The following is an 18,103-nucleotide window of genomic DNA, read 5'->3' as shown; positions in this document are numbered from 1 at the left end:
TGTATGCGTCAGTATGATGGTCAGTGTATGTGTCAGTGTATGTGTCAGTGTGATGGTCAGTGTGATGGTCAGTGTATGCGTCAGTGTATGCGTCAGTGTGTTGGTCAGTGTATGCGTCAGTGTGATGGTCAGTGTATGTGTCAGTGCATGTGTCATGCCAGTGTATGTGTCAGTGTGATGTGTCAGTGTCAGGGTATGTGTATGTGTCAGTGTGATGGTCAGTGTGATGGTCAGTGTATGCGTCAGTGTGATGGTCAGTGTATGCGTCAGTGTGATGGTCAGTGTATGTGTATGTGTATGTGCGGGGACATCGTGGAGCAGGGTGGACGGCGCTGGCCTGGTCCCGGCGGAGATATGATGGAGGCGGAGCGGGTGCACGGAGCTATCATGGCCCCGGCGGAGCGGGTGGACGGCGCTGGCGTGGACTCCTGAACAATTCTGCACACCCAGTGCAGAGGAGTCGGAGAGGCCCGGATGATGGTCCCTGAAGGCAGCATCAAAGAGCAGAGGTAAGGAGGAGCCGAGGAGGATGGATCATCCCCAATCTACATTGAGCTGTATGGAGGGGGTTTGTGTGTGAGCAATGCAGGAAGTAGGAGTCAGGTAGGTCAGTGTGATGTGTGTCAGTGTATGTGTGTCAGTGTATGTGTGTTAGTGTATGTGTCAGTGCCATTGTATGTGTCATGCCAGTGTATGTGTCATGCCAGTGTATGTGTCAGTGTGATGTGTCAGTGTCAGGGTATGTGTATGTGTCAGTGTGATGGTCAGTGTATGTGTCAGTGTATGTGTCAGTGCCATTGTATGTGTCATGCCAGTGTATGTGTCATGCCAGTGTATGTGTCAGTGTGATGTGTCAGTGTCAGGGTATGTGTATGCGTCAGTGTGATGGTCAGTGTATGTGTCAGTGTATGTGTCAGTGTGATGGTCGGTGTGATGGTTGGTGTGATGGTCGGTGTGATGGTCGGTGTGATGGTCGGTGTGATGGTCGGTGTGATGGTCGGTGTGATGGTCAGTGTGATGGTCAGTGTATGTGTCAGTGTGATGGTCAGTGTATGTGTCAGTGTGATGGTCGGTGTGATGGTCGGTGTGATGGTCAGTGTATGTGTCAGTGTGATGGTCACTTTATGCGCCAGTGTATGCGTCAGTGTATGCGTCAGTGTGATGGTCAGTGTATGCGTCAGTGTGATGGTCAGTGTATGTGTCAGTGTGATGGTCGGTGTGATGGTCGGTGTGATGGTCAGTGTATGTGTCAGTGTGATGGTCAGTGTATGCGTCAGTGTGATGGTCACTTTATGCGCCAGTGTATGCGTCAATGTATGTGTTAGTGTGATGGTCAGTGTAATGGTCAGTGTGATGGTCAGTGTGATGGTCAGTGTAATGGTCAGTGTGATGGTCAGTGTGATGGTCAGTGTGATGGTCAGTGTGATGGTCAGTGTATGCGTCAGTGTATGTGTCAGTGTGATGGTCAGTGTATGCGTCAGTGTGATGGTCAGTGTATGCGTCAGTGTGATGGTCAGTGTATGCGTCAGTATGATGGTCAGTGTATGTGTCAGTGTGATGGTCAGTGTATGCGTCAGTGTGATGGTCAGTGTATGTGTCAGTGTGATGGTCAGTGTATGCGTCAGTGTGATGGTCAGTGTATGCGTCAGTATGATGGTCAGTGTATGTGTCAGTGTATGTGTCAGTGTGATGGTCAGTGTGATGGTCAGTGTATGCGTCAGTGTGTTGGTCAGTGTATGCGTCAGTGTGATGGTCAGTGTATGTGTCAGTGCATGTGTCATGCCAGTGTATGTGTCAGTGTGATGTGTCAGTGTCAGGGTATGTGTATGTGTCAGTGTGATGGTCAGTGTGATGGTCAGTGTATGCGTCAGTGTGATGGTCAGTGTATGCGTCAGTGTGATGGTCAGTGTATGCGTCAGTGTGATGGTCAGTGTATGTGTCAGTGTGATGGTCGGTGTGATGGTTGGTGTGATGGTCAGTGTATGTGTCAGTGTGATGGTCAGTGTATGCGTCAGTGTGATGGTCACTTTATGCGCCAGTGTATGCGTCAGTGTATGTGTTAGTGTGATGGTCAGTGTGATGGTCAGTGTATGCGTCAGTGTAATGGTCAGTGTGATGGTCAGTGTATGCGTCAGTGTATGTGTCAGTGTGATGGTCAGTGTATGCGTCAGTGTGATGGTCAGTGTATGCGTCAGTGTGATGGTCAGTGTATGCGTCAGTGTGATGGTCAGTGTATGCGTCAGTATGATGGTCAGTGTATGTGTCAGTGTGATGGTCAGTGTATGCGTCAGTGTGATGGTCAGTGTATGTGTCAGTGTGATGGTCAGTGTGATGGTCAGTGTATGTGTCAGTGTATGTGTCAGTGTGATGGTCAGTGTGATGGTCAGTGTATGCGTCAGTGTATGTGTCAGTGTGATGGTGATGGTCAGTGTGATGCTCAGTGTGATGCTCAGTGTATGCGTCAGTGTGATGGTCAGTGTGATGCTCAGTGTGATGGTCAGTGTATGTGTCAGTGTATGTGTCAGTGTGATGGTCAGTGTAATGGTCAGTGTGATGTGTCAGTGTGATGTGTCAGTGTGATGTGTCAGTGTGATGTGTCAGTGTGATGGTCAGTGTATGTGTCAGTGTGATGGTCAGTGTATGTGTCAGTGTGATGGTCAGTGTATGTGTCAGTGTATGCGTCAGTGTATGCGTCAGTGTATGCGTCAGTGTATGCGTCAGTGTATGTGTCAGTGTGATGGTCAGTGTATGCGTCAGTGTGATGGTCAGTGTATGTGTCAGTGTGATGGTCAGTGTATGCGTCAGTGTGATGGTCAGTGTGATGGTCAGTGTATGCGTCAGTGTATGCGTCAGTGTGATGGTCAGTGTATGTGTCAGTGTATGTGTCAGTGTATGTGTCAGTGTGATGGTCAGTGTATGCGTCAGTGTATGCGTCAGTGTATGCGTCAGTGTATGCGTCAGTGTGATGGTCAGTGTGATGGTCAGTGTATGCGTCAGTGTATGTGTCAGTGTGATGGTCAGTGTGATGGTCAGTGTGATGGTCAGTGTAATGGTCAGTGTATGTGTCAGTGTATGTGTCAGTGTATGTGTCAGTGTGATGGTCAGTGTATGTGTCAGTGTGATGGTTAGTGTAGGTGTCAGTGTGATGGTCAGTGTATGTGTCAGTGCCAGTGTATGTGTCATGTCAGGGGATGTGTCAGTGTATGTCATGCCAGTGTACGTGTATGTGTCAGTGTCAGTGTGATGTGTCAGTGTATGTGTTTTCAGGGTGATGTGTCAGGGTGATGTGTCAGGGTGATGTGTCAGGGTGATGTGTCAGTGTATGTGTTTTCAGGGTATGTGTCAGGGTAGGTGTCAGGGTAGGTGTCAGGGTAGGTGTCAGGGTGATGGTCAGTGTAGGTGTCAGGGTGATGGTCAGTGTAGGTGTCAGTGTAGGTGTCAGCGTGATGGTCAGTGTAGGTGTCAGCGTGATGGTCAGTGTAGGTGTCAGTGTAGGTGTCAGCATGATGGTCAGTGTAGGTGTCAGTGTAGGTGTCAGCGTGATGGTCAGTGTAGGTGTCAGTGTAGGTGTCAGCGTGATGGTCAGTGTAGGTGTCAGTGTAGGTGTCAGCGTGATGGTCAGTGTAGGTGTCAGCGTGATGGTCAGTGTAGGTGTCAGCGTGATGGTCAGTGTAGGTGTCGGCGTGATGGTCAGTGTAGGTGTCAGCGTGATGGTCAGTGTAGGTGTCAGTGTAGGTGTCAGTGTAGGTGTCAGTGTAGGTGTCAGTGTAGGTGTCAGTGTAGGTGTCAGTGTAGGTGTCAGTGTGATGGTCAGTGTAGGTGTCAGTGTGATGGTCAGTGTAGGTGGCAGTGTGATGGTCAGTGTAGGTGTCAGGTGGGTTAGTGTAGGTGCCAGGTGGGTTAGTGTAGGTGCCAGGTGGGTTAGTGTAGGTGCCAGGTGGGTCAGTGTAGGTGCCAGGTGGGTCAGTGTAATTATCAGGTAGGTCAGTGTAGGGGTCAGCATGATGTGAGTAGTGCAGGAAGTAGGAGTCAGGTGGATTAGTTTGTGTTAAGGGGTCCGTGTAGGGGTCAGATAGGTCATGTGTAGCAAGGGCAGGGTAAGGTGGAGTCATGTGCGCAGCCGGGGGGGGGGGGGGGGGGCGGCAAAATTAGGTTTCGCCTAGGGTGTCAACGATCCTTGCACCAGCCCTGATCATTGTATACTATTTTTTTTTATTTTATACAAAATGTTTTTTGTTTTTTTATAAAATAAACATTAATTTCAACCTCCTATGCTGCAGAATTGATCTAATACTTCAACTATCCCTTGCTAGCTGTAAACCAGATGACTGAGCAATCACATGAATGCTGCTCGCTCATTTCTCATTCAACTCTGAGCATAGATTGTGGATTGTCAGCCACTGCAGAGCCTGGAGATGCATATGATGTCAACCTCTGTGATTCATTGAGAGCACAAGTAGTGCAATCCTGTAACCCAGGGGTCCAGACTTTCTAAAAAAAAAAAAAAAAAAAAAAAAAAAAAGGGGGCCAGTATTGTATTCTGTCAGCAGGGGGGGGGGGGGTTGGCTCACTAACGTTGGATGTGTTATTATGGCGATCTGTAAATTTTTTTTTTTTTCAGCCTGCTAGGTTGAAAAAAAAACAAAAAAAGAAACACTTTAGAGCTTTAGAACCTTTTCACATAAAAAAAAAACAAAACAAAAAAAAACTCATTGCGGATGCGTTTCTGTGTGTTTTTTATGCGTTTTTTATGCGTTTCGTTTTTTTTTCAAAAGTTTTCAGTTTTTTTTTTTGTTTTTGTTTTTTTGCTATATTGCAATCTTGATGTGTTTAGATGCATTCCAGTACAGTTCAGTGCAGGATTTTTTTTTTTTTTTCTTTTTTTTTTTTTTTTTAGCATGTTCTAATTTTTTGCACTGCACTGGTGTGATCATTGCATTTGGAACCCATATAACCTACTGTTCATGCGTTTTTGATGAAGAAAAAACCCACTGGACTGCATCTGGTGTGAACAGGCTTTGTACAATTTCAAATGTTTCGGTTGTTTTAGCTAGGTATTAGCATACTTCTACACCCTGTGTTGGTTTGCCTTACTTTGTAATAATGGGCTCACATGTTGTGGCTACAGTTTGTAGTGTCATGGCTGAACAATCCTCTATGCAGGGGCGGACTGACAACACATGGGGCCCCACGGGCAATAGGAGATTATGGGGCCCCTGGGCAATAGGAGAATATTATGGGGCCCCTGGGCAAAGATTATGGGGCCCCCAGGCAATACATTATGGGGACACACAGTATACACACGTACAGTATACACACACTGAAAAGGTACTGGAGAGGCGGGACAGCTATAATCTTGGTATTTTTTTTAAAAAAAACACAGATTTTTACATACTGTCCCTGGTTTTATTGAGGCTGGCAACCTTGATGGGGCCCCTTAGTGGCATGGGGCCCTCGGGCAGTGCCCGAGTGCCCGAATGGTCAGTCCGCCCCTGCCTCTATGTCCACGTATTCATTCACTCAGCTCTAAATTCATCAAAGACAGGCAACTTCTTGTTCTGGGTCACACAGCATTCAGTCAACACCTCTTATTTCCTGTGTTGAATCATAAATGTGGAAGTGCTAATATGACGAAACACATCTCTTCCCTTCATTGCTCTGCCTGCTTGTGGGCTCAGATTTAATTACAAATTTTCACCTGCAGAACATTAGACTGAGAGGGATTGTGGGATATATAGTTTATTCACAGGAAATGTCAGTTCTTAGACTGCAGACAGAGGTCATGTATTCAAGTGACTGTAAGAGCCGGTTCACACAGGGGCAACTCGGGATCTGACTTCAGGTCGCCCCAAGTCACGCGGCTGACAAAATCAATGGTAGTGAATGGAGCCATCTTAATGTACACTACAGCAGTCGCTCCAAATTCAAAAAAGGTTCCTTTATGACTTCAAACCGACATCTAGGCAACTTGTACCCATTCATTTCAATGGAAGTCGCCTCCAAGACGGATCTCTGTCTATATTGAAGCGACAATGTCACCTCTCTAATATTAAAAACCGGCATGGGTTCCCCCTCCAGGGGCAAACCAGGCCCTTAGGTCTGGTATGGATTTTAAGGGGAACCGCTACGCCGAAAAAAGTGCGTAGGGGTTCCCCCAAAATACCGACCAGACCCTTTCCTGAGCACGCAGCCCGGCCGGTCAGGAAAGGGGGTGGGAACGAGCGAGTGCCCCCCCTTCTGAACCGTACACCGGCACCCTGCGGCCCCCATCCCAAAGCACCTTGTCCCCATATTGATGAGGACAAGGGCCTCTTCCCAACAACCCTGGCCGTTGGTTGTCGGGGTCTGCGGGTGGGGGGCTTATCGGAATCCGCTAGCCCCCCTTAATAAGGGGGCCCCCAGATCCCGCCCCCCACCCTCTGTGAATGAGTATGGGGTACATCGCACCCCTACCCATTCACCTGTGGGAAAAAAGTGTCAATAAAAAAACACACTACAGGTTTTTAAAGTAATTTATTAGACAGCTCCGGGGGTCTTCTTCCGACTTTGGGGGTCTCTTCCAACTCCACCGCTCTCTCTGGCCTCTTCTCCCGGTCTCCTCCTCTGTCTTCTTCCAGCTCTTTTGCTAGCAGTGGTCGGTCTTCTCCGTTGTCCTCTCTTCTCTTCTTCTGATGCTGACGTCAAGTCCCGGGGCATGCTGGGACTGTGACGTCATAAGGGGCGGGGGCCACCTTGTGACATCAACCGGTGACCACGCCTCATGCCTATATAAGTCGTTGCGCACCTCGCACGCGACATTACAGGGGGAGAGAGCGTTGTGTCAACATCTGAAGAAGAGAGAAGAAGGATGGAGAAGACCGGGCCACCGCTAGTAAAAGAGCTGGAAGAAGATAGCGGAGGAGCCCAGCAGAAGAACCGGAGAGCGGGAGAAGAAGCCGAAGACTGTGAGAAGAGGCCGGAGAGAGTGGTGGAGTCAGAAGAGACCCCTGAAGTCGGAAGAAGAACCCTGGAGCTGACTAATAAATGACTTTAAAAACCTGTAGGTGTGTTTTTTTATTGACATTTTTTTTCCCTTGGTGAATGGGTAGGGGTACGATGTACCCCATATTCATTCACCTAGTGTAGGGGGCCGGGATCTGGGGGCCCCCTTATTAAAGGGGGCTCCCGGATTCCGATAAGCCCCCCACCCGCAGACCCTGACAACCAATGGCCAGGGTTGTCAGGAAGAGGTCCTTGTCCTCATCAACATGGGGACAAGGTGCTTTGCGGTGGAGGGGCCGCAGGGCGCTCCCCTTCCCCAAAGCACCAACCCCCCCATGTTGAGGGCATGTGGCCTGCTACAGTTCGGGGGGGGGGGGCGCTCGCTCGCTCGTCCCCACCCCCTTTCCTGACCGGCCGGGCTGCATGCTCGGATAAGGGTCTGGTATGGATTTTGGGGGGACCCCCACACCGTTTTTTCTGCGAAGGGGGTTTCCCTTAAAATGCATACCAGACCTAAGGGCCTGGTATGCTCTTGGAGGGGAACCCATGCCGTTTTTTTTTTAATTAAAAATTTGGCATGTAGTTCTCCCTCGAGAGCTGATTATTCTGTGATTGGCCACGGCCAAAGTCGCCTGGCCTGGGGGAGACTTAAAGTCGTGTTGTAAGTCGCCCCACGTCGCGCTGTTATTCATACTCAAGTCGTGTCCAAGTTGCCTCCAAAAGTCGCGATGGAAGTCGTGTTGTCCCGGTGTGAACCGGCTCTAAAGGCTCGTTTTTTGTTCCCCTATAAAAATAACAAACAGGTTATACTTACCTGCCCTGTTGCAGTGGATTTGCACAGAGAAGTCTGGATCCTCCTCTTCTCAGGTCCCTTTTCACTTCTCCCAACCCCTCCCTCCTGTTCATTCCCCTCACAGCAAGCAGATTGCTATGAGGGCACCTGAGCTGAGTCACAGCTCCCTTTTTCCAGTGTAAAAGAGGTTCTCACCAAAAGTGGACTAAAGACGTTGCCACCCTCCCATACATGTAAATGTAAAGAAAAGTTCCCCAAATATATATATATTTTTATTTTTTTTTATTAAATACTTTTATGATAAGAAGTCAGTGCATAGGGGGATGGGAGGAGCCGTGGACACGTAGCGGCCGTCGGCTCGATCCTTTCCCCCCCCGCCGCCCCCGCCCATGCCTCCTGATCCACCAGCCCCGCCCACCCGCCGTCAGCTGTTCGCTTCCACGAGGCGAGCGGACATCCCGGATCAAGCCAGGAGAGAGAGCGAGCGGAGAATGCTTCCTGTGAAGCGGAGACACAGCGGTGGGAAGGTGGCTCTGTAGGAAGCCTTACGCCCCCCCCTCCTTTCAGCGGAGCAGGCTTGACGGCACGGACCTTCTCTACCCTCCATAGGTCGGTAAGGCAAGAATTAGAGGGTCATTGACAGAGTGGAGGAGCAGTGAGAGGTGAGCAACCGTATGGATGAGTGGAGGGGAGATGGCCCGCTGGAGATTTGGTCATCATCAGTGATCAGAAGTTATCATTCTAAAGACCTCTCTTTGAAAGCGGTAAGGTACATACATGTATAAGCTGGTTAACGATTGCTGCTAATGTGACATCTACTACCCGTCTATCAGTGTACTACCAATATCGCCTGATTAGCTGGACACGGACCTTTCCACCCCTGCACAGGCCGGCAAGGTTATGAATGAGATAATCAGCGACAGAGTGGAGGAGCAAGGATAGCTGAGTAATCTGTGTGAATGAAAGGAGGGGTGATGGTCGGCTGCATATCTTGTCATCATCATTGACTAGAAGCTGTTATGGTAATAACTTCTCCTGGAAAGTGGTAAGGCGGATATATATATAAGCACGCTAACAACTGCTCTTAATGTGACTCCTTCTCTGGGACTATCAGATTGTTACCAACACTGCTTGATTAGCTGGATATAAACCCTGCAGGGGGAGGAATGATGAGAGGTGAACAGATGGACATTTGAAGGATTAATAATCAGTAATGCTATGCGGAGTCTTTTTTCTTCTTCCTCTATTTACAATTTTAGATAGAGACATAAAATAGCGGTCGGGTTGGGGGCTCATTTCACAAATTGGCGGTCCTTCGCCCATGGTGCACCCAGCACTCCCTGACAGCAATCTTGTCTTGTAGTTGCCTGCAGGCAGACAGGTACAAGGGAGTGAGGTATCCCGCCCCCAGAAAGTGACCTGAGCAACCCGGACCCCATAAGAGTTATAGGGAAAGGGATAGGGCCTGGATCTGGGTGTCAACCTGTAACAAAGGAGAATGCCGGGGAAGATGAATAAAAGGGGGGGTACGGGACCCGTTAGCCCGGGGGGGATACAACGATACTTAGTGGGGGAGATAAGTGTGTTGGAAAGCAGCCAGGAAACCCCTAGCCAGAAGACATCAAGAAAATCAGGTGCAGGCACGAGTAAAACTATAGACACGGGAGAAGTGCGGGGAGCAGGAAAGCCTAAGGACGTAGGCCCAACTCGTACCAGGACGGGGGGGGTAAGCTCCCGAGATGAAGATAAAGGTAAAAAAAGGGAAGAACTGGGGAGAAAAGGAGAGGCTACCCCCCTACCCGAAATTCAACCTGAAATCCAACCCGAATTAGAAGGAGCCCTAGTGCTGGCAGACCCACAAGTGAGCCTGAGCATGCTGAGAGAGGTTTTTACAGAGGCATTGACCAAGGTTGAAACATCACTTAAATCTGATATAGCTGGGATTAAGACAGATATTGGCCGAGTGCTAGGAAGGGTGGAAGAGTTGGAGGAAAGAATGAATGGATACGAACAAAATATGAGGGATCTAAAAGAACAAGTGAAATTAGCCCAAAAAACAAACAGATCGATCCTATATAAAATCGAGGACCAAGAAAATCACGGAAGAAGGAAAAATTTAAGGATAAAAGGCCTAGAAGAAAAATTTAGGAATGAAGAGCTCCCCAGGGTGATGCAGGACTTGTTCAATCCCATTCTAGGTAGGGCGGAGACGGATAAATTAAAAATAGACAGAGTACATCGAGTCATGGGATACCGCGCCCAAGCCACAGAAAAACCAAGAGACGTAATAATTAGATTCCATTTTTTTGAGGATAAAGCGTTAGTGTTGGAGAATATCCGAAGGTTGGACAAAATTTTGTTTCAGGAGGCGGAGATACAGATATTCTCGGACCTAGCAGGGGAAACATTGAGGAGAAGAAGGCTCCTTAAACCTCTGACAGATCTGATGAGGTCACTAAATGTCCCCTATCAATGGGGGTTCCCAGCATGCCTTAGGGGAAGGAGAGATGGCCGATCCGCAGTACTAAGGTTCCCAGAGGACTTAACGGACTTTTGTAATAAGTTAGGAATCCCCCCACCAGCACTACCAGGATGGGAGGAGGTGTTGGGGAACGAAGGAATTAGTAGGGTGGTGCAATGGTCTCGGGTTCAGGATGGGGGGGGAGGGAGGGGGTATAATTACCATCATTGGTGGGTGAGGGGGGGAGTTGGGGGGGGAGGCGAGGGCACGTGTATAGGCCGTGAATGAGGCGGTCCTCCCCAAGAAGGCTAGGTGGGCAAAAGATGACCTGTGGGTCACCGGGACACCTAAGCGAGGAACAAATGTGGAAATTGTTCACTCCTCCGAATGGAGGAGGGGGAAGGGGGGAGGGGGGAGGGGAGGGGGGTGGGTCAGGGGGTAATCTCTCTCTCAAACAGGGTTTAGGTGCTCTCTCTCCCGCTCTCTCGCCCCCCCCTTCTCTCTTCCCCCGCGTCGACCTCCGGTGGGGGGGGGATGTTTCCCTCCCGGAGGGGCGGGGGAGGAGAGGAGGGGGAGGGGATCAGTGAGTCATGACAAGACTGAAATTGATAACATATAATGTAAGGGGTATAAGTACTCCCCAAAAAAAGTTCAGAGTTAATAGGGAGTTGGAATTGTATGGAGCGAATGTGGTCTGCTTGCAGGAAACACATTTATCACACGAGGCTACAGGGAGATTGACGTCCCGGGGGTTCCCAACATGGTTCTACGGTGACTCTACAACATGTAACGCCAGGGGGGTAGCAATAGGCTTTGAGAGAAGTGTTAGGTTTGAAGTCGAGAAACAGATGGCCGACCCGGAAGGGAGATTCTTGTTTATAAGAGGGAAACTATCGGATGGAATATACACCTTTGCGAATATATACTCCCCAAACAGGGACCCAGATAAATTTTTAAGGAAGGTTTTGGAACTTTTAGCGGAGTTTAAAAAAGGTAAACTGATAGTAGCGGGAGATCTGAATATGAGCATCGACCCTCGAGTGGACTCCTCAGCCGGGTCCCCGCGATGGCCGGAGCTTAGATATAAAAAAATAAAGGCCCTGCTCTTAGAATTTCAGTTGGTTGACGCTTGGAGGATTAAACATCCGAACAGCAGAGACTATACTTTCTACTCTTCGGTGCATGGCACATTCACCCGAATTGATTATGTTCTGATTGAACATCAAATGCTTCCAGCTCTCAAAGATACAGTAATAAAATCTATCTCCTTATCTGACCACGCTCCAGTCATGGTGCAGCTGGAGCTTGTAATGGATCAGGCTAAAAGAGAGACATGGAGATTAAATGAAGCTTTGATCCAGGACCCAGAAACTAGAAGCAGAATTGAAACAGAACTAGAAGAGTTTTTTATAAGAAATGATTCCCCTGGGGTCACGAGGAGTACGATATGGGAGACCCACAAAGCATATATACGAGGTATCCTAATAAGCATCGGGACAGGGAAAAAAAAGGAAATAGGGAAAAGGTTACAAGATCTAAATAAGGAGATTTGGGAACTGGAGCAACAAACTAGATCAAAGGGGATCCCAGAGAAAGTAGAGCTAAAAGAGAAGAAGCTACAACTAGAAGAACTTATGGAGGAGGAAAGGGTGCGAGTTAACCACTGGGTAGAGAGCATAAGATACCAGGAGGGGAACAAACCTGGGAAATGGTTAGCGAGAGTAGTGCGGGAGAGAAGGAATGCGTCTTTCATACCCAAAATTAAAAATGAAAAGGGGGAAATGAAGCACTCCACCCCTGAAATAGCGACGGTCTTCCATAAATATTATAGTCGGTTATATAAGGTAGGACAGGGAATGGAGAAAAACAGAGCTACTGAGTATTTAAAAGGGATAGATCTTCCTAAAGTCCCAGAGGAAGAGTTGGAAATGTTGGAGACCCCGGTCACGGTAGACGAGGTGGCGAGGGCAATAAGAGGGATGGCAATAGGGAAAAGTCCAGGCCCGGATGGGTTTCCAATTTTATATTATAAAAAGTTTGAAAAGATATTGGCCCCCAAATTATGCGAGTATATGAATGCAGTTGCAGAAGGGGAAGATCTGAGGGAAGAGGCATTGATGGCTTACATAACTTTGATATTAAAGGAGGGGAAGGAGCCAACAACCCCTGGGAGTTATAGGCCAATCTCTCTTCTGAACACGGATGTGAAGATATTCTCAAAAGTGATAGCAGAGAGATTGAAACCGTTGCTCCCCCAATGGGTCCATAAGGACCAAACGGGGTTTGTTATGGGCAGGGAGGGGAGGGATAACTGTCTTAAAACCCTAATGTTGATTCATGGGGCGGAGAGCAGTGGACCCCCAGTCGCCCTGTTATCGGTGGATGCTGAAAAAGCATTCGACAGGGTAGACTGGGGCTTCATGTTTGAGACTTTAAGATATTTGGGGTTAAAAGAAAAAATATTACGATGGATAAAAGCATTTTATTCCCGCCCGTCGGCAAAAATTAAAATTAACGGTAACCTCTCCCCGGTAGTGAAGCTATACAATGGAACTAGACAGGGATGCCCCCTGTCTCCAATGCTGTTTATACTCGCCTTGGAACCCTTGTTGGCCTCAATTAGGAAGAATGGAGACATAAGGGGGGTGAGAATGGGCGGAGAAGAGTATAAGATCTCTGCGTATGCGGATGACATATTATTTTATGTATCGGACCTCAGGGTGACTTTGCCAAATATAATCAGGGAGATCCATAGATATGGGAAGCTGACAAATTTCAAGATTAATATGTCAAAAACTGAGATTCTGAACATAACGGTACCAAAAAAAGAACAAGAGGAACTCCAGAGGTTCTTCCCCTTCATCTGGTGTAGGGAAGATTTGAGGTACCTGGGAGTAAAAATCACACCCACATTGTCATCCGCATACGCAGCTAATTATACAGATATATTGAATAGGGTGAAAGAATGTATTAAACGCATGAGATATAAGCCCCTGTCGCTAATAGGAAGAGTAAACGCGTTGAAAATGTTTATTTTACCAAAACTGATATATGTGTTTCAAATGATCCCAATAAAAGTTCCGCAGGAGTTCTTTAGGAAACTCCAAACCCTAATTTTAAAACATATATGGGGACGTAGGAATCCCAGAATCTCATATGCGACTCTGGAAAGGGGGAAAGTAGAAGGGGGATTAGCCGCCCCGAACTTTAGAAGATATTATCAGGCAGCAGTAATCTCACGGGTGGTGGATTGGGTGTATGATAAAGGCGATAAAGGGTGGGTAAATATAGAGAAAACACAAAGTGGAGTTAATTTAGGAAAAAGGATCTGGATACCTAGGGACTACCGTGACTTGGGGAGAAGCACTAACCCACTAACTACTAATTTGTTTAGAATATGGGATAAAGTGGGCGAATTAAATCACTGGCAGCACAATTCACCTTTAATTTCTTTATTAGACACAAGTTTTTTTAAACCAGGGAAGGAAGAATATGTTTATTTCACAAGATGGGCAAAAAGGGATGATATTTTTTTGAAAGATGTGATGAACGGGGACAGAGTTTGTACTTTAGGAGAAATAAGACAAAAATGGGGATGTAGGAAATTAGACAGCTGGAGATATGCACAAATTAAACATTTTGTTCAGGCGCTACCCCGACCACTCCGCGGGGAAGGAGATCTTAGACCTATGGAGAGAATACTTTCAGACCCGGGCTGTAAAAAAAAAAGTTTGTCCAAAATCTATAAAATTCTGGAGGAGGAAAAGGAACCAGGAGAACCACTGTTTTTAAAAAAATGGGAAGAAGAGTTGGGTACTCTGGGAGATAAGGAACGTAGAAAGAAGATTTTAAGAATAGCAGGTACAATATCTAAGGACAATATGTCAGCGGAAATGTCATTTAAATTAATGGCAAGATGGTATATTGTCCCACAAAGAGCGCATAAGAGAAGGCCGGACATATCAGCACTCTGCTGGAGGGGTTGTGATAAGGTGGGAACTTTTGCACATATCTGGTGGGAGTGTGGTAAGATTGGCCTTTATTGGGAGAAAATAATAGGAAACATCTTCCAGATAACAGGGGAACAGGTAAAGAAGGATCCTTGGACATGTCTATTCCATGACACTGATAAAACAATAGGAGAATATAAAAATTCATTGGTACCTCACTTATTGATTGCTGCAAAAAGCCTGATCCCAAAGAGATGGGGCTCTGTTGAACCCCCATCCATGAGGGAATGGTTAGCTAAAGTAGAGTGGTTAAGATCAATGGAGGAATCAATATTTAAAAGAGGAGATCAAGTGGAAATTTATCATAGCAAATGGGGAAAATGGTTGGAGTATAAGAAACAAGGGAATGTCCCAGAATGAGTGGTCCCGAGGGGAGGGGAGGGAGAGGGCGGGAGAGAGAGACGGAGAGAGAGAGGGGGGGGTTGGGAAGGGAGATCTGAGGGGGAGGGGACGGGAAAATATAAGTTTATGGAATAGGAAGCATATTTTTGTAATATTCCTACTTTTCCGAATTTCTTTAAAATAAATAAAAATAAAATCGAGGAAGATGTTAAAAAAAGGAAAAAAGGAAAAAGGATTGCATGTGATGTCAAAGCAGCACTGCCAATAGGCAAAATAGTGGCGATAAGAAGAAGGGCACCCCAAAATCACAAGGGCGTAAAACTTGCCACAAATTTGTTGACGAGAGATTATGGCGTGCTATAAACTGATGCAAAAAAAGCAAAAAAAAAAAAAGAAGTCAGTGCATGTGCAACATTACACTTGACTGGTTAAAAACAATACATTTAATTAAACATAGCGATACAAAATGACACTGATACAGTCTCCTGCGTTTAAGAATTGAGCCCAACGCATTTCAGGGGCTTATCCTTTCCTCAGGGGCTTATTACACATGGAGATCAGTGTGTATCTGATGTTAAAGAAAAATATGTTTACTGCTGGATGTCCAAATGGGATAGACAAAGGAAGAAGCCTCATTACTGCTGTTTGGTGACGAGAGACTGTTTCCATATGTGGTCTTTGTTACTCGTGGTTAAACATATCAAGCATTGTATCTGGTATCACTATGTGCCATCTCTGAAAATTTTATGCTAGGGTGTTGTCGTTTTATAAACAACACAGCTGGTGCTGATTACCTACCAATAGAATATATTTTAATTAAAGCGGAGGTCCACCCTAAAGTGGACCTTCCGCTCCTTGGAATCCTCCCCCCCTCCGGCGCCACAATTGGCACCTTTCAGGGGGGGGGGTGCAGGTACCTGTACAGTACAGGTATCTGCACCCACTTCCAGGATAGCTCTCTGCGGAAAGGGGCGTAGATTACGCCCCTTTCCGAAAGTCCCCCGCTGCCTGCTGGGAAACACACAGATCCCAGAGGCAGCGGGACCATCCTTATTGCGCAGCGCGACTCGCGCATGCGCAGGCGGGCGCGCTGGACAGGTAAGTGTCACTATTTTAAAAGTCAGCAGCTGCAGTATTTGTAGCTGCTGGCTTTTAAAAAAAAAAAAAAAGACGGACTCCCGGCGGACTCCCGCTTTAAGCACTATTACACTTTGCTTGATCCCAGGGGATTACCTGAATTTCCTCTTTGGACTCCTTCTTCTTCCTTCGTCTATCCCATTTGGACATCCAGCAAAATTATGTATATTATATATAACACCATACATTGGTTTCCTTTTCTTTCTTTTTTTTTTATATAAGTGATCACATAACCTCTGTTCTCAGGGTTTGGAAAGGTTGGTGGTGGGGAAGCAGCAGTACACTGGTCTTCCGAGTGAAAGGCTATGCACAAATCTGATGATTGGAGGACAGACAGGCTCCCAGCACAGCCAAAAAAACTGTGATGGCGATCATGGCGGTGCCATCCAACCAGCACGCTGGGATGGTGGTGCTGTTCCATTATTTCTTACTGATGCCCTAAATGCAGGTAACAGTCACAGATGTGTACAAAACCTTACTGGCGTGTGTATGATCTGTCTCAGATTTAAAAAAACAAACAAAAAAAAAGGTAAAATAAAAATGTAAAAATTACACAAAATAAATAAATACATAAACTCCCACCTGACAGAGTTCCAAACCTTTCCCTGCTCCATGCAAAAAAAAAGTTTTGTTTTATGGTTTATATATTAAATAGATAAATAAATAAAGTTTACTATTGTGCCTGTGTGTTCCAAAATCACCGCATCCTTTGATAGATTATCATGACGGCCAGGAAAGTGGCATTGCGATCAGACGTCACACTCTCTCAGCCCCCCTCAGGTAATACGTATTTACTAATATCTGCGCCTCAGTAAACGTTTGCTAAGCTCCGCCCCCGCGCACTCCTAAGACAAGTCACCGCACACCGGCCCCGCGATCTGTACAGAGAACCATCACCGATCGTTACCTGAGAAGCTCCGCGATCGGTCCGGACAGAGGAGTCGCTGTGCCTCTGAAGAAGTCCGGGGAGAGTTGTCTCGGAGATCACTCGGTTCATTCGGATCTGGAGCTCGGTGATCTGCGCACCTCTTTCCCTCCGTCACCACCAGACATCCCGATCACCCTCCGCCGCTACCTCGAGCTCCCTCTGACACGACATGACACCGGAGACTTCAGGCTACAACAGAGCGCAGCCCGCTCCACCAATCAGCCGCCTTCTGCTAAAAAGTGGGCGAGAAACGTCAGGTGGGAGCCAATCGCCGGCAAGAGGGCTCGTTTCATTCGCGTCCAATAGCAGGAGGGCTAGGCGTGTTTAAGCAAATAAAGCGAACGATAAGCCAATTAAATCCGACCAGTGGGCGTTCCATTAGGGGAATAGACGAGTATTGTACTGGGGGCGGGGAGCGGAGTAACAGTCTACGTCATGGTGTAAATATTATGAATGAGAAGGTGGTGGAGTGTTGTGTGTGACATCAGCGCCACATGTGTTCAGCAGAACAACTCATCCACTATACACACAGCGACAAGATCGCACAATGTTACACTGAAAAGAGCTTCTATCCTGGAAACTGCATTAAAGTATACTTTTTTTTGTATTAGTTTTCAATAGTGTAAAGCAGGACTATAGACCCTTCCAGGCTGTTTGTTTTTTCGTTTTTTTGCTGTTATCGGGAAAATTTCTCTTCACTTCCTGTCCCAGAGGCACAACAGGAAGTCGGAGGAAATCTCCCAGAATGAGGTAAACTCCACTATTATGGTGGCCACATACACTTTGATAAATCATCACTTTACAATCGATCTCTCACACTAGAACAAATTGTAAGCCGACGCCACAGTCAATCAATACGCCACACACAGGAAAGTGGAGATTGTAAACCATCAATTGTATCTTTGTTTCCACCATGCAACCTTACAATCCAATCAATCAAAAATATGATCACATGTATGATTGAATCATCTCCGCACTGCAGACTGTTACAAAATGATCAATACTTTTCTGCTCTGGATGATCGAGTCAGCTTGATGGAATCTGACATAACCACTTCAATACCGGGCACTTATACACCTTCCTGCCCAGGACAATTGTCAGCTTTCAGTGCTGTTGCACTTGGAATGACAATTGCACAGTCATGCTACACTTTACCCAAAGTACATTTTTATCCTTTTGTTCCCACAAATAGAGCTTTCTTTTTGTGGTATTTGATCACCTCTGCGATTTTTATTTTTTACTAAACAAATAAAAAATGACAGAAAATGTTGATAAAAATAAAAGTTTTGCTATGGTTTCCGCTATAAAATTTTGTAAATAAGTATGTTTTCTCTTTCACTGATGGGCACTGATAAGGCTGCACCGATGAGGTGGTACCAATGAGCAGGAACTGACAATGGGCACTGGTAGGTGGCACTGATATGCAGCACTGATGGGCATTGAGAGGCGGC

The 18,103-nt window shown here is 46.8% G+C and overlaps 1 protein-coding gene across 2 annotated transcripts in view; it reads right to left on the bottom strand.

The window, feature by feature from the left end:
• KANSL1L (KAT8 regulatory NSL complex subunit 1 like) overlaps positions 1-16,916 on the bottom strand; it is a 168,437-nt gene extending 151,521 nt beyond the window's left edge. Inside the window, exon 1 of one of the 2 annotated variants that reach the window (XM_077448360.1) lies at positions 16,632-16,916. In XM_077448360.1, the coding sequence (XP_077304486.1) occupies positions 16,632-16,721 (90 nt within the window). In that variant the 5' untranslated portion in view covers positions 16,722-16,916. The remainder of the gene's footprint in view (positions 1-16,631) is intronic. The other variant, XM_077448359.1, reaches the window with a different exon arrangement.
• Between the last annotated feature and the right edge of the window lie 1,187 nt (positions 16,917-18,103).

The sequence above is a fragment of the Lithobates pipiens genome, unplaced genomic scaffold (genome assembly GCF_037356315.1).
Source record: "Lithobates pipiens isolate NorthernLeopardFrog02 unplaced genomic scaffold, aLitPip1_a1.2 Scaffold_22, whole genome shotgun sequence".
NCBI lineage: Eukaryota > Metazoa > Chordata > Amphibia > Anura > Ranidae > Lithobates > Lithobates pipiens.
The sequence above is the reverse complement of the archived record's forward strand: the minus strand, read 5'-3'. Positions and strand labels throughout refer to the sequence as shown.